Genomic DNA, 13,541 nt, shown 5'->3' on the forward strand with positions numbered 1-13,541 from the left:
ATATCAGACAATAACTGATATAATGTGCATCCCTAATTAAAAACTTTAATTTAGGACTTCACCTACCTCCTAAATTACTTCAGGAGGCCAGTTTTAAAAACAATGTCTATGCACCACAGATGCAGTGCAAAAGGAGTGTTATGTTATGGGGATGAGAGGTGTGTGTGCTTTCATTAAAGGTGCCAAGCAGAAGCAGTTGCTGTCAACAGCTGTCTGAGAGCTCATTACCTGATCTCCCCGCCCCTCCTCCCATTTTTCTACTTTTTATCCCTCCCTCTCATGCACTCCATCCCAGGCCTGTAAAAAAGGAGGAGTCCTTCCTGTTGCAGTAAAGCCCTTTCTGAAAGGAAGCCCTGTGATAAAACTGGGCTGCCATCCAAGAGATGGCTCAGAGGGAAAGACAGAAAAAAGACTTGCATACAGCCCAGACTGGACAAGACTGAAGGAATTTACACCCTCGTGTCATAACCAGCACACAGGCATGAATACATACATGAACACATACAGTTATCATTCTCAGTCATGGAGTCTGCCAGGAATAGGTCTTCTGTAGGTCAGCGCCATCATACAAGGTGAGCAAAAGGGCAACCGGTATGAGCAGTCTTAATGGCTGGATCTGTCTGAAAAGGTTAGTTCACCCAAAAACCATCATCATCATGATTCATTTACTCACCATCAAGTCATTCCAAACCTGCATGACTGAAACAACAAAAGAGAATAATTTGAAAAATGTTTTTGTCCATATGAATGTCAATGGGGTCCAATGTTGTTCTGGAATCCATTAACTTTCAGTTTATTTTGTAGAAGAAAACAGTAATAGAGGTTTGAAACAATGTGAGGGTAAATGGGCAGTCACATTTACTGTTGCTTCATGAAATCGAGACATTCCAATAGGAATCCATGCAACGGGGAGTTGCAAAACGCAGGTTTTACTCATTTTCAAGTTGGTCACGTAATTTTCCCACACGGACCAAAAGGAAGTTGCTTGGTTTGATAGTGACTTCTGTGTAAGAAATGCTTCCTACATCTCTACACTGTTGACAGTAGACAATGGACTCTTTTTTGCTGCATAAATTTGCTGCAATTTTGCTAACATGACTGCACTAGTAAATGATTTTTGGATAAACTATCCATTTAAATTTAACCTACCCTCAATCTGCTTTACTACACTGCAGCATCTCATAGACCCGAGGCATGTCTGGATGAAGGTGAGCCAGCATTTGGCCCGAGTGACCCCTGAATGAGTAGCACTAACACATCAGTGGACTCAATGAAGAGAATCAATCACCCACACTTGAGTCCTTCCTGGGTTACAGGCAATCAGACACACTCTCAACTACGGCTTACACAGATACTGGTCTCGCCATTACCAAAGGCGGCTTTTTTTCTGGTCTGTTGACCAGAAGGTTGCTGGTTTAAGCCTCACAAATGCCATTGATGTTCATTGGATCCATCATGCCCTTGAGCAAGTCATTTACCCTTGGGTTGCTCCAGTGGCTTGTCTCCATAATAAATGTAATTTGCAATATGCAAGCTGCTCTAGATAAAAGCGTCCACTGAAAGACTATTTAATTAAAAATAAAGTTTTCAATTAGAATCAAAATGGATTTTATAGCCCAAAGCCATGGAGAAACCTTCACAAAGACCTTTTTAATTCTCTAGTTCTTTAGAAAGTCATCTATTCAGCAGTTCTTTACAGAAACTAGAACCTACTAAACTTTTTTCTCTAAACAACCTTGCAGCCAAGAAACAGTTCAGCAAAAGAACAATTGAAGAGTTTATTGACAGAAAGCTTTTGTTTAGTCCTAAACATGGTCCATTTAGTAAACGATTTAAGGAACTTTTGTCCTATTCCTCTAGTAGGACTCTATCCAAACTAGACAGTGAGGGGTAATCAGAGCACAAAGACAGGGAATGAAGGCCTGATTCAGAGGAGACAGATTTCTGGTGCAGACATCCAAATTTGCAACTCCACTGAATCTCCAGCACCCCCACCAGGCTTCATCTGTGCTGTCAACCCCTGAGTGAGAGTGTCTCCTCTAATTCCTCTCCACTCCAATGGCTGGATGCGTCCTCCATGGACACAACTATTGATCAAGCCAACAGGCAGCGTGACAGCCTCATCTACCCATTATCTTTGATCTTCTGGTCCTTGCAGACTTCCTCTCACCATCTGTCTGCACTCACCTGCTTTAAGACGGGCAACTTAGCTTGAGTCACAGCCTGAAGTGTCTCTCGGCTCAAGGCTGGGCAGGACTCGGGACCTTATTGCTTCCTTCCCCAAACAATAGAAACCACAAAAGAAGAAGCTGCCGAACTCTGAAGACTGACGCCTTAATTCTGCAAAATAAAGTGCAAGCCTGTTTGACTTGCTTAGGCCTCATCTAACTGTCACGTTCGCAAAATAGTTAAAAACGGCATGAACTCAACGCAAATCTTTGCTTTGCATAAGGAGAGGACCCAACAGAGTTGTGGCTTCCTGCTGTTTACGTGATTTGTGGGCTATGATTGTAGTAGCTGTGGGTCTCTTGTGTATAAATACCGGCTCTTTCACTATCAGTTCAACAGCCTGGCACAGTTCTGTTCTTTCTAATGGCACAAGGGCGAGTCTGTGAGAAACTTCTGCTTTGACTATAGGGGAAATTACAATATGATGTGTTCTTACGTGAGTGGAATTTTTCACTTTAGTGTGGCATCACGCCTTCAGCGACTGCCCAAGATGTTAGGGCGTGGATGGGCACACTTCGTGGAAAATGGCAATTGCAAAGTTTCTAAATAAAATACTGTGTGGGGTTTGATGTACTCTCGTAACCCTGAAGAGCAACAGACAGGGCTGAGCTGTGACTCTCTAAATACACTTTTTATTTAGAGCCAACACAGCTTTTCTAAATGGAGCGTAGACCAGCCGAGCCATAGACACCATCCACCAGACAGACGTTCTCAACCCTGCTCATACTAAACATTGTGCTGAGTCTTTAGACAGCAGATGATCGTTTAAAAAGATGGATGTGTGGGGGTAAAGTACAGATGGTCTTCCCTAACAAGCATCCTTGGGCTCTTGTATCCATTCATCTTTTATGGCTGATTTAGGACGGTCTCTCACCTCCATCTGCATGTACACACATACACCAGTGGCGAGCAGTGACTTTTTTAACCGGGTATGCTGAGTGATAAGATATGTTTTTAGTGGACTTTCAAAATTTTCTTTGCTTGAGAAAGCATGAAAATATACAGTTATGATGTTTTTTTTTCATATGATTTAGTCGAGTTAGTTTTGCATCAAACACAATGTAATTTTCGGCAATGGAGATCTGGCAGCAACAGCTAGCGCATTTTTTCGCTTGGGCGAGCGCTTCGCGAACAGCTTACCTCGCACATTAAATCAGCCACAGGCCAGTAAAACACTGAGAACGCACTACAATCCTGACGAGTCATAGCTACAGAGCGGAGACGAGAAAGCTGCGGAGAATCCGCTCACCCGGAAGCAACCGGGTGCAATCTATCTGCAGTCTACATGCCATAATTGTTATTGTTAGAAGGCTGATTTTGAACATCATGGTCACTATGGCACTCACATCGGATACGGTCTTATGATCAAAAACAGCTATACAAAACAGCTAGGGGTTTTTACACACATTTTTACTGTTTAGATATTGATGTGTTGTCTTAAAAAAACACCAAAGATGTGGCCAAAAACAGTCCATTTCCATTTTTACAGAGACTAACATTTTAAAAATATCCATGGCTAACAATGGTTACATTGCTCACTAGGGCTGTGCGATATTGAAGAAAAATGCGATATGCGATAACTCATTAAATAATGCGATATTCGATATGCGATACAATAATGCTTAAAGTGCCACATGCTCAGATGAAACTGTTTTTTCAGTGAAGTCAGTTTCAGAGTCAGTTCTGTGAACTTCTATAACTATCTTGTGTCATATATATATATGGTTATTTGTATGTATGTATGTACCAAGAGTTCCTGTAAAACCACAACAAATTCCTTGTGTTTGCACACACTTAAGTGGTGAATAAAGCTCATTCTGATTCTGATTCTAATAAGAAAGCACCCCTACAACAACTTCTGAAAGTGAACGGTAGTGTTTTACTCAAGCATTACATAAAAATGGCATTTTAACATTAGTGTAATCATTTTAACATGAGTTTAGGAACTGAATAATAAAAAGGAAAAATAAAACACTGCGTAGTATTTACTCTTTGAATTCAATATGCACTGATTCTTATTTAAGCTACAAATGTTATTTAGGTAAGAGCAGTGAGTGATTTTCTCTTTGTCTTTTGTTCATGGCCCCAAATATTGCAAGCTGTAGCGATACGCATATTGCGATATGTACATTTGCGATATTTCGATAATTTCGATATATTGCACAGCCCTGTTGCTCACAGCTGGCAATTTGCTGTCTTATAGAAATAGCCTTCAAATGTATGCTCAAAGGCAGTGAATTTGTTATTCAAGCAGTGCTTTGATGGCAGTAGAGACGGTGCTTTAAAAGGAATGAATATAAAGGCGCAACTTCTCTCACCGACAGTTTTAGCATGCTAAACCACAGCACATGAAAATCTCAGAGAAGTCTTAATTCCCCTTTAAAGCATTGCCACTAAAAATACCAGAGAAAAAACTTTACATCAACTAGTCGGTTTGTGTGACTTGCTGACCATCCCTCCCCATCATACAACAGGATGTTTTTCATGACAAGAGCTACAAGAGCATCTGTGACATGAAACCACTGATAAAATCAGTCAGAAACAATGATGTGCAGATTTATCAAAACGCATTGAGATCATGTTAAACACTGAAACATGCACCAGATCTCAGCTCTAGCAATTCAACACAGTACCAGAATCAATGTCTTCTGAGAAGCATCACCTCATCAACAGTGCTGCAACCCCTCAACCTGATTCTCATTTTAGATAAAACCAATGATTGACTGACGCGGAGTTTCTACGGCCCAGCTGCAGACTAACATAGTGGGGGTTTGAGCTATATTTTGCCTCACATTTTCACATAACAGTGAGCGCTAGTAACGACGGAGCCAAGCCGTCAGTCAACAACACACTGGTAACAAAACTTCTGCCCTCACGCTGAGCTCACACATGGTTTCAGACTGACAAAGATCCTGCCAACGCCTCGCCCCCAGAGAGAAACTGCCAACCAGGCACCGGAGCTGTCAGTAAACATCTCTACTAAATCACTAAATCATCGGACAAAAGGGAGGTGATGGCCAAACTATGACAGCCATTGAGCCTCACCCAGAGTATTCAATCTCATGATGCCTGGCCTTGTTTGTGTCTCTCAGAGACCCATGAAAGTGAAGAGGAAAGATTAGCTAATTAGCAATGCTTCCTGAATAGATGTGGGGCAACTTTGGACTGTCCAATAAGTCTTTCGGCATGCCTGTCGGGATGGTCCTGAAATCTACAACGAGGTGCAAAGGACTCACCCTAATAATTTGACCCAAACAGAACCATGTGCATATTTTGGTTCTTTCAATTGCACCATCTGAACATTTCACAGTCAGTCTAAAATTCGCCCATCCCTCAAGCAGTGCAAAACAGTCATTATTGCAGTTCTATGAGAGGCGGATCTCTCTTATTTACGGTTCCTTGACCCTGCCGGGATATTATAAACTGCCCAAACAGCAGCAAACGGATTCCAGCGGCAGACTGTGGAATCTCAGCGGCCGCTCCGGGCCTCCTCTCTTGGGTTTGCCTTCAACTCCCTCTTAGACAGAGTTCAACGGCCATCCATACAGAGCTACTGCACCACCTTTAAATCATCAAAATGCACTGAAACGCCTTATGCATAATTCGAAGATGAAAATGCACAAAAAGCACAAAATGACAGCACAGACACATTTCTTATGAGATTCGACATTTAAAAAGCTTACCATTTAGGGATGCATTGGATATGTAATTGTGGATTCTCATTTTCCCTATTTTTACATTTAGATCATCTTTGCTGTCATCTAATCCTTATTTAGTTCATTTTTAAAAGCACTAATAACTTAACGTTTCAGCGAAAAAATTTTTGCTTTACATTTCAATGTTTTGATGCCTAAATTGACTTGTAGCATTCAAAACAACTGATTTTAGTGTTCTATATTTAATTTATTTAGACAAAATATTATAACATTTAAATATCAGCCATTCATCAGTTATCAGCCGTAACATGAAAATAATTATAGGCTTATCAGTAAAAATTGTATTATCAGTGCATCCTTAATTTGTACGGTTAACCACCCATACTAAGTGAGTGCAAGCGTGATTATTTATAGAGTTCATAAGAATATCACAAAGAAAAACACCACTGAGGGCTAAAACACATCAGAAGTGATATTGCTTAGCCCAGAAGCTATACGGGTTATTTGCTTGTGGGCTAAAACATCCTTGCAATGAAGTGCAAGATTTAATAACACAAGTTAAGAAGTAAAAATATTATTCAAAGCTTGTTTAACATTAACAGAGTATATTTCTATTGTTGAACTGGGATGCGATCAGTGTGAATCCCTCACGGCCAACCACTTTTTCCTATTTCCTCTAACAAACACACAATCTGAGAGACACATACACACACACACAAGCACTGAATCAATCATTTATTATTCTCCTGCCTTGTCGGGCACTCTAATCTTTTAATTGAATCTTTTTGTAATTATAACGAAATAATTGAGGACTTCCATTAAAACAATAAATGAGATCGGGCTGCGTGTGACAGCGGACACAGGAAGCCCTCATTTCCCTGTCTTTCACGCAGAGCTCTGTTTCAGAGAGCTTATCAGACTCTGATGTGGACAGCACACTTTGCTGAAAACAATGGCTTGTGTGTATGAGCCCGAATGATCAGGACAGGAAGACGATCTCGGATTCTAGTCCTCATTTTAATGCAGCAAAAACCAAAATGTAGTAAATTAATCTTCCCAACAGTCTAACAAAACTGTGAAACAGTAGTGTCGCACATCATGAGCAACCTCTTAGCAAATAAAAAAGGGAAATCAAGAGCGGTTCAGAGAAACATGATGATATCTTTCTTATGTATAGATTACTAAATCACCTGCGTACTTCCTTTTTTTAAAACATATGGCTCAATAGACCCCTGGTGCTTCAAGAATTGCTCAATAAAAAAGCTCTTTCAGCTCTCTTCCTTTTCAGGGATGGAACAAGAGCAGCTCACAGTCACGAGAGCTGACACTGGCCCGTGCAAAGCATCTCCATAACCTCTGACATTGAATTAAAAAAAACTGCAAAGGTCTTGAACTGCTGCACATAAAAACAGGAAAGACTGGCTACACTGACAGCGGGCTGCGATACTCTTGCTCTTCTCCTCTAACAGGCAGCAGGGGGGTTTGTGAATGGTGCAGGGCAATGCAAGTGAAGACCCTTCACTGTCAGCGTGGTTTACTGTGTGGTTCAAGTTTGCTGTAAGCCATTAAAAACAAAAAAACTGGTACATTTCAATCACTCTGTGGTGAAAATAAAAGCAAAACATCAAAATGCAATACACAAAAGTACATTCAGCATGTATGCATCTTTGCTATATATATATATTATTGACCATAAACTTTTGAAGATTAGTGTAGAGTCACATGACCAGCTCAATCCAGAATATTTATAGAGTTTATGAGGACATCAGGCAGAAACAGACACCACTTAGCCTACAGCCTAGAAAAGGCACTAGTGGGCTAAAATTCAACAAACTGTAAAAACAAAAAGTACCAGATGCATAAAAAGTATTTTTATGAGAAGGAGACTTCCTTTCTACAGATTACAAAATAAGAAGTGCTAAAATCTCCCAGATATGTTAAGCCATGGTGTTGCTGCTGATGCAGGTTCGAGTCTTGGCCTGCAATGAGTCCCCACCCCATCTCTGCTGCTTTCTAATCAAATTAAGACTCAAAAAAGCTGAAACTTTAAGAGACAGTGAGACAAATGTAACTCTTAGAGAAGTTTACCCACAAAGCATTGCAGCTGGCCTGCCCCTAATGAAACTCTGGACTAAACACTGATTGATCTGGTTTAAGAGCACAATTAAGAGAAACAACTGAGTGAGTCCAGTGGTCGGATAGGCCGGTCTTGTTTACAGAGGTTACTGGGCATGGTGGCTTGTAACAGTACACCACTCCTGTTCTTCCCCGAGGGCAGCGGGATCTGTCTGACTGCCTCTCGATCTCTGCTATTTCCTGGAACCAGGAAGGAACAGAATTCGAGAAGCAGTGGCAGAGCAATTGGAGGACTCGTTTTCCAATGTGGGCCCTGATCGTGTGCTTGTGTAGCGTTGGTGAGACATGACTGATTAAATAAACAGATTTCATCTTGTTATCATCAGGGCCCTGACCAAGGAGAAGAGGCATTATGGACCTCCCTCCCTCCCTCCCCTCTGGGTCGAGCTCAGACAGGGCATCTGTCTTCATTAAAGAGAACCCAGTGTGGCTGACAGCCACTGAAACGTTGGTGTCTTTCACGATTAATGAAGACAGATGAGTCGCCCTTAGAGGCCGAGAAGGAGGAACAAAAAGCAGAAGCTTCAACAAATACAAATGGAAAACAGCAAGAGCGCCATGCATTTTGGGAAAAGGGTAACGGGGATGTTTACCGAACTGGACGTTTGAGTTTTGTTCTCAGCGTCTCATGAAGTATCATTTGAAAACTTATGAAAACGGACCCCAGTTTTGTCTATGCTGCAGCATGATTGTTTTTAAAGCCAAAGCCAAAGGCTGTCTAAGGTCTGGAACAGAGGAAGGAAAAATAAAATGTTTGAAACAGAGACAGAGAATGAAAAAGGGAGAAAATCGAAGAGCGGTCCAGGTCTTCTAGCTCTCATACTTACTGAACTTTCCACTCAGTATATTTACACCAATTCTTTACTATTTATTTGATGCCGTTTACAATTTGGCTTCCTGTCGCAGTCTAATCACCCAGTCCGTTTTCCAATTCCCGATCTGAGAGTTTTATCAGTGACACATACTTGAGTAATGCCCCTCTCGTTTTTTCCACTTTTATGCTTGTTTGATGCTGTTGTGTGGGTTGAGCCATGGTCAGGCATGCTGGGATACCAGAGCTGTCAGGCACAATTGTGAAGTGAAGAAGACAAATGCAATCTGCATGACTGAAATTATAGCACAGTGTCAGGTTCCCCCCCGCCACCCACTTCTCCCTCTCTCTCTCTTTCTCAAACACTCTCTCTTTCATCTCTCCCTCTCGTATTACTTCCTTTCTGTTTAACTTTTCAGCAACCGACAAGGTCAAAAATCAGGTTACCCACACTGTTGCTGAAACCAGACTCTGTTCGTGACAATCATGGAAAACGATCGACTCAAACAGCATCTCTAAAACACACAAACACAGCTTGATGAATGCAGCTTGAGTGGTTCGTTTGGCACCGAGCGTCCTGTGGTCAACGTGAGAGTGGAGGCCCCATTAAAAGAATAAGAAAAGACACTTACAGCGTATGCTGGCCGTCCCCATCCAAGCAAAAGGGTCCAGTCCTGCGTAGAAGGGGCTCGCCTTCCGAAGCATGCATGCACCCCGGTTGGTGGCATCGTAGAGTTGGCGGGGACCCATGCCCAGAGCCTCCATACAGTCGAACATGCTGCGTCCCTTTTGCCCACCCGCCTCCGAACGCCTCGCGTCACCAAAAAAAACAATAACAACACCCGCAGCTACGACAGTGCTAAATCCCCTGCTGGAATTCCTCTAGTCAGGATATACGTGCTGCCTGATCCCGCTGGTTTTGCTCTTGTAAGCGTTTCCTCTCTCTCTCTGTCACGCTGCTTGTTTCTCTTTCCCTCTCCGGCTGATCTGCGGTGCTGGTTGCTCGGGGTGAGCTGCTCCTAGCGTGTTGTAACAGACCTAAATAACAGCCCCACATAGTACTCGCGGCTCTCAGACACTCTGGAGCGAACCAACTGCCTCAGTCCTGCGCACACAGAGGGGGGTGGAGGGAGGGAGAGAGAGAGAGAGAGAGAGAGAGAGAGAGAGAGATCGAGGGGGGGGGATTTGTGAGAGAGAGAGGGTTGAGCGAGAGAGAGAGAGAGGGCCACAGGGAGGGGCCACAGTATGTGTTTGTGTGTTCGCATTGCCAGCTCTGATCTGGTTAGAGGACAAACTTTTATTTGATTCTCTTTGACCTCTTTTTGTCTCTTTTGTGATTCATATTTCAGTACGCACTGCACACAAACACGCTCTCTCGCTTTGCGCACCTCCCCCTTTTTTCCCTTGCGTACATATGAGACCCCCCTACCCCCACGAACCCGTCCCTCAGCCCCGTCTCTAATCATAACCACATTAAAGTCCAGAGCAAGCGAGCGAACACAAGAGAGAGAGAGAGCATTGTGCAAGCAGCAGATGCCAGGGCAAAATTCTCGCCTTTGTCTCCACAAAAACAGAGTAAATGACTGATGACCGCTGCTGTCTCTAGCTCATTAAGTATGTGGCGAATATTCAAAGCCCCCTCTGGTCCTCATAGAAGCTTTTAAAATAGGAACTTTATTCAGTTGCGTGGGGAGAATCCATGCACTAGAGGACGCCAAGCAGGAGACCAACAGGAAGATGAACATGGGAAGGAATGTCAGGGCTTGTCTTCACACTTGCGATCAAGACATGATGAATTTGAGTCCTTTCCCATGGACTACAGTCAGTAAACGGCATACTTAATTTGACGTGCGTGAAAATGAGGCTGTGAGGGGTAGAAGCGTACAGTCGGTGAAATGTAAGACTGATGTGTACACTGAAGACGCTTGCTTAGCTGACAGAACTACAAAAAAATGTACTTTTTAATATATTTCCAGTAAATAGAAAAAATGGGAAACATAGTTGTTTTGTTTTTTTTACATTTAAATTGGATTTAAATATCTTATTGGTAGCTGACAGCATTGTCAAATTAGTCAAATATTTAATAAACAAGCATGCAATCCGATTCGAATTGGTAATTCTAATGAGTAATTCTAATGAGCTCTCTACAGAGTTCTGCTCAGCTTCTAAATGTGTGCCTGGATATGACCTAAGACCTTGAATGGACTGTACATCTATCTCTCACAGCCTCATTATCATTTGCATGTAATGAAATAGGATATCTACCCTGACAATAGTCTACCGGTTTAGCAGTATAATTTATAATTACCAGATGATTGTATGACTTTTTGCCAATCAACCCTAGTTGATTTCTGTTCCTGCCCCAAATACTCAATAAAATAAAATAAATAGATAAAGAAATAAACAAACAAAATAAAAGTAATATTTAAAAAAGAACATACAGATTTTTTCAAATAAATTAAATCTTTTTAATAAAAACCCATAAAGTCTATCAAATAAAATGTTTTTCTATTCCTTACAGCCTCATTATTAATCAATCCATCAATTAAATAAATGCTTAAAAAAAGTTTAATATGCATAATTTAAAATTAATAGAATATATATATATATATATATATATATATAAATTAAATACACTTAAATAGGCTAATTCAAACTTTACCAAACAGTACAACCTATCAAACAAAATCTACTTCGATTCTTTAGAGCCTTGTATTCGTTCGAGTACAACTGTATAAGGCATCCAAACTGACTATTGAGGGCTCCCACAATATTTTGACCTTTTTTTGACTAATGACCTTTTTGCATGACCTTTCAAGCTGTTCAAAATCATCTCATAGAGATTGCTGCAATAGATTTCCATTTGTATGTCAGATACCAAGATTCTGCATCAATAGAAGTAAGCGATTATACATATTGATGCCATTTGTACACTAATAAGAGAAACTAATGTTATCTGGTGATTTGTGGCAACATCCAGGTGAGATATACTTCAGAGCAGAGCACAACAAGAAACATGCATTTTCCCTTTTATGGTTTTAATAATTCCTATAACTTTTCCAGGTCTGGAAATGAAAATTCAGGTCTGGAAATTTTTTTTCAGGTTTTCACGACCATGACCATTGAGTTTGATGTACAAGTACTAGACCAGTTAACAAGCAGCTCAGAGACTACCAATTGATTCAACAAGTTCTTGCCAGTAACCCTCACAACCCTAGTTGCTACAAATTACTCCCCCTACCCCTAATAAACCACATATACCTCCGCCACACACAGGCAATCAGTACTACATGACCTGGAAAAAAAAAAACAATGAAATAAATAGCTCTGCCAGTGTCAGTGACAATGGCTTTCAATAAGTGAACAGCTGGGGAGTGGACGGAGCCATACCAGGGTTCAAGTCAAGCAAACAGCTGAACACAATGCCAGGAGCAACAGAGGTGCCTGCGTCTCGGCCTTGCCTCATCCATCTTCACCCCTCTCCCCTCCCCTGTCGGCCCGCTGGTGGTGGTATGGCCCAGCCATCTAAGAAAAGACACCATTTCCTGTCAATCTGCACTACTGGTCAGGCTCTCCATAAACACATACTGCCCTTCCTTCCAGATACACTCACAATCTCTCACTCTGTGGAGTTCTGCTTTTCATTTTCCCAAACCCCCTTTGCTTTTTCACACTCACAAAGAAACAAAGAGTCCTTCTCCGAGCACGTCGGGGCATGCGCTGAGAATGGTATTCATTAGGCTGTTTATTGATCTTGTGGCTCTTGACTTTGTTATGGTTCTCATTTATTTTCTTTAGGCGACCCTCATAGACGGAGACAGGAAGAAAGAGTGAGAGAGACTTTAGTCTTTGCAACTTTACAGATCTTCTTTATGCACCAAGAGCTTGTAACACTCCAAAGAGAAAGGAACAATCGAAATCGCATCAGGCTAAACTTAAATCAAGACACATTTACTGCATATGCAAAATGACAGAACATAAGAAGAGAAATTGATCAAAATGAAGTGAGTTTATGCTTAAAACAAGAACAAATATCTGCCAAAGGAGTCAGAAAAAAACAAGAAAGGCTTACTTTTCCTTTGAATTAAGTTAATTTTACACATATGCAATATATATATATATATATATATAAATTAAATACACTTAAATAGGCTAATTCAAACTTTACCAAACAGTACAACCTATCAAACAAAATCTACTTCGATTCTTTAGAGCCTTGTATTCGTTCGAGTACAACTGTATAAGGCATCCAAACTGACTATTGAGGGCTCCCACAATATTTTGACCTTTTTTTGACTAATGACCTTTTTGCATGACCTTTCAAGCTGTTCAAAATCATCTCATAGAGATTGCTGCAATAGATTTCCATTTGTATGTCAGATACCAAGATTCTGCATCAATAGAAGTAAGCGATTATACATATTGATGCCATTTGTACACTAATAAGAGAAACTAATGTTATCTGGTGATTTGTGGCAACATCCAGGTGAGATATACTTCAGAGCAGAGCACAACAAGAAACATGCATTTTCCCTTTTATGGTTTTAATAATTCCTATAACTTTTCCAGGTCTGGAAATGAAAATTCAGGTCTGGAAATTTTTTTTCAGGTTTTCACGACCATGACCATTGAGTTTGATGTACAAGTACTAGACCAGTTAACAAGCAGCTCAGAGACTACCAATTGATTCAACAAGTTCTTGCCAGTAA

General features: G+C 41.1%; 1 protein-coding gene across 4 annotated transcripts in view; it reads right to left on the reverse strand.

Moving 5' to 3' along the window:
• LOC107697942 (retinoic acid receptor gamma-A) overlaps window positions 1-13,541 on the reverse strand; it is a 56,118-nt gene that overhangs the window by 16,259 nt on the left and 26,318 nt on the right. The window contains exon 1 of one of the 4 annotated variants that reach the window (XM_016498826.1): window positions 9,465-9,975. The exons of the other annotated variants lie outside the window; for them this stretch is intronic. Within the exon in view, the coding sequence (XP_016354312.1) occupies window positions 9,465-9,609 (145 nt within the window). The 5' untranslated portion in view covers window positions 9,610-9,975. Of the gene's footprint in view, window positions 1-9,464; window positions 9,976-13,541 lie in introns of those variants that run through there. 4 annotated transcript variants of the gene reach the window in all.

Source organism: Sinocyclocheilus anshuiensis, unplaced genomic scaffold (genome assembly GCF_001515605.1).
Source record: "Sinocyclocheilus anshuiensis isolate Anshui unplaced genomic scaffold, SAMN03320099.WGS_v1.1 scaffold78, whole genome shotgun sequence".
Taxonomy (NCBI): Eukaryota; Metazoa; Chordata; class Actinopteri; order Cypriniformes; family Cyprinidae; genus Sinocyclocheilus; species Sinocyclocheilus anshuiensis.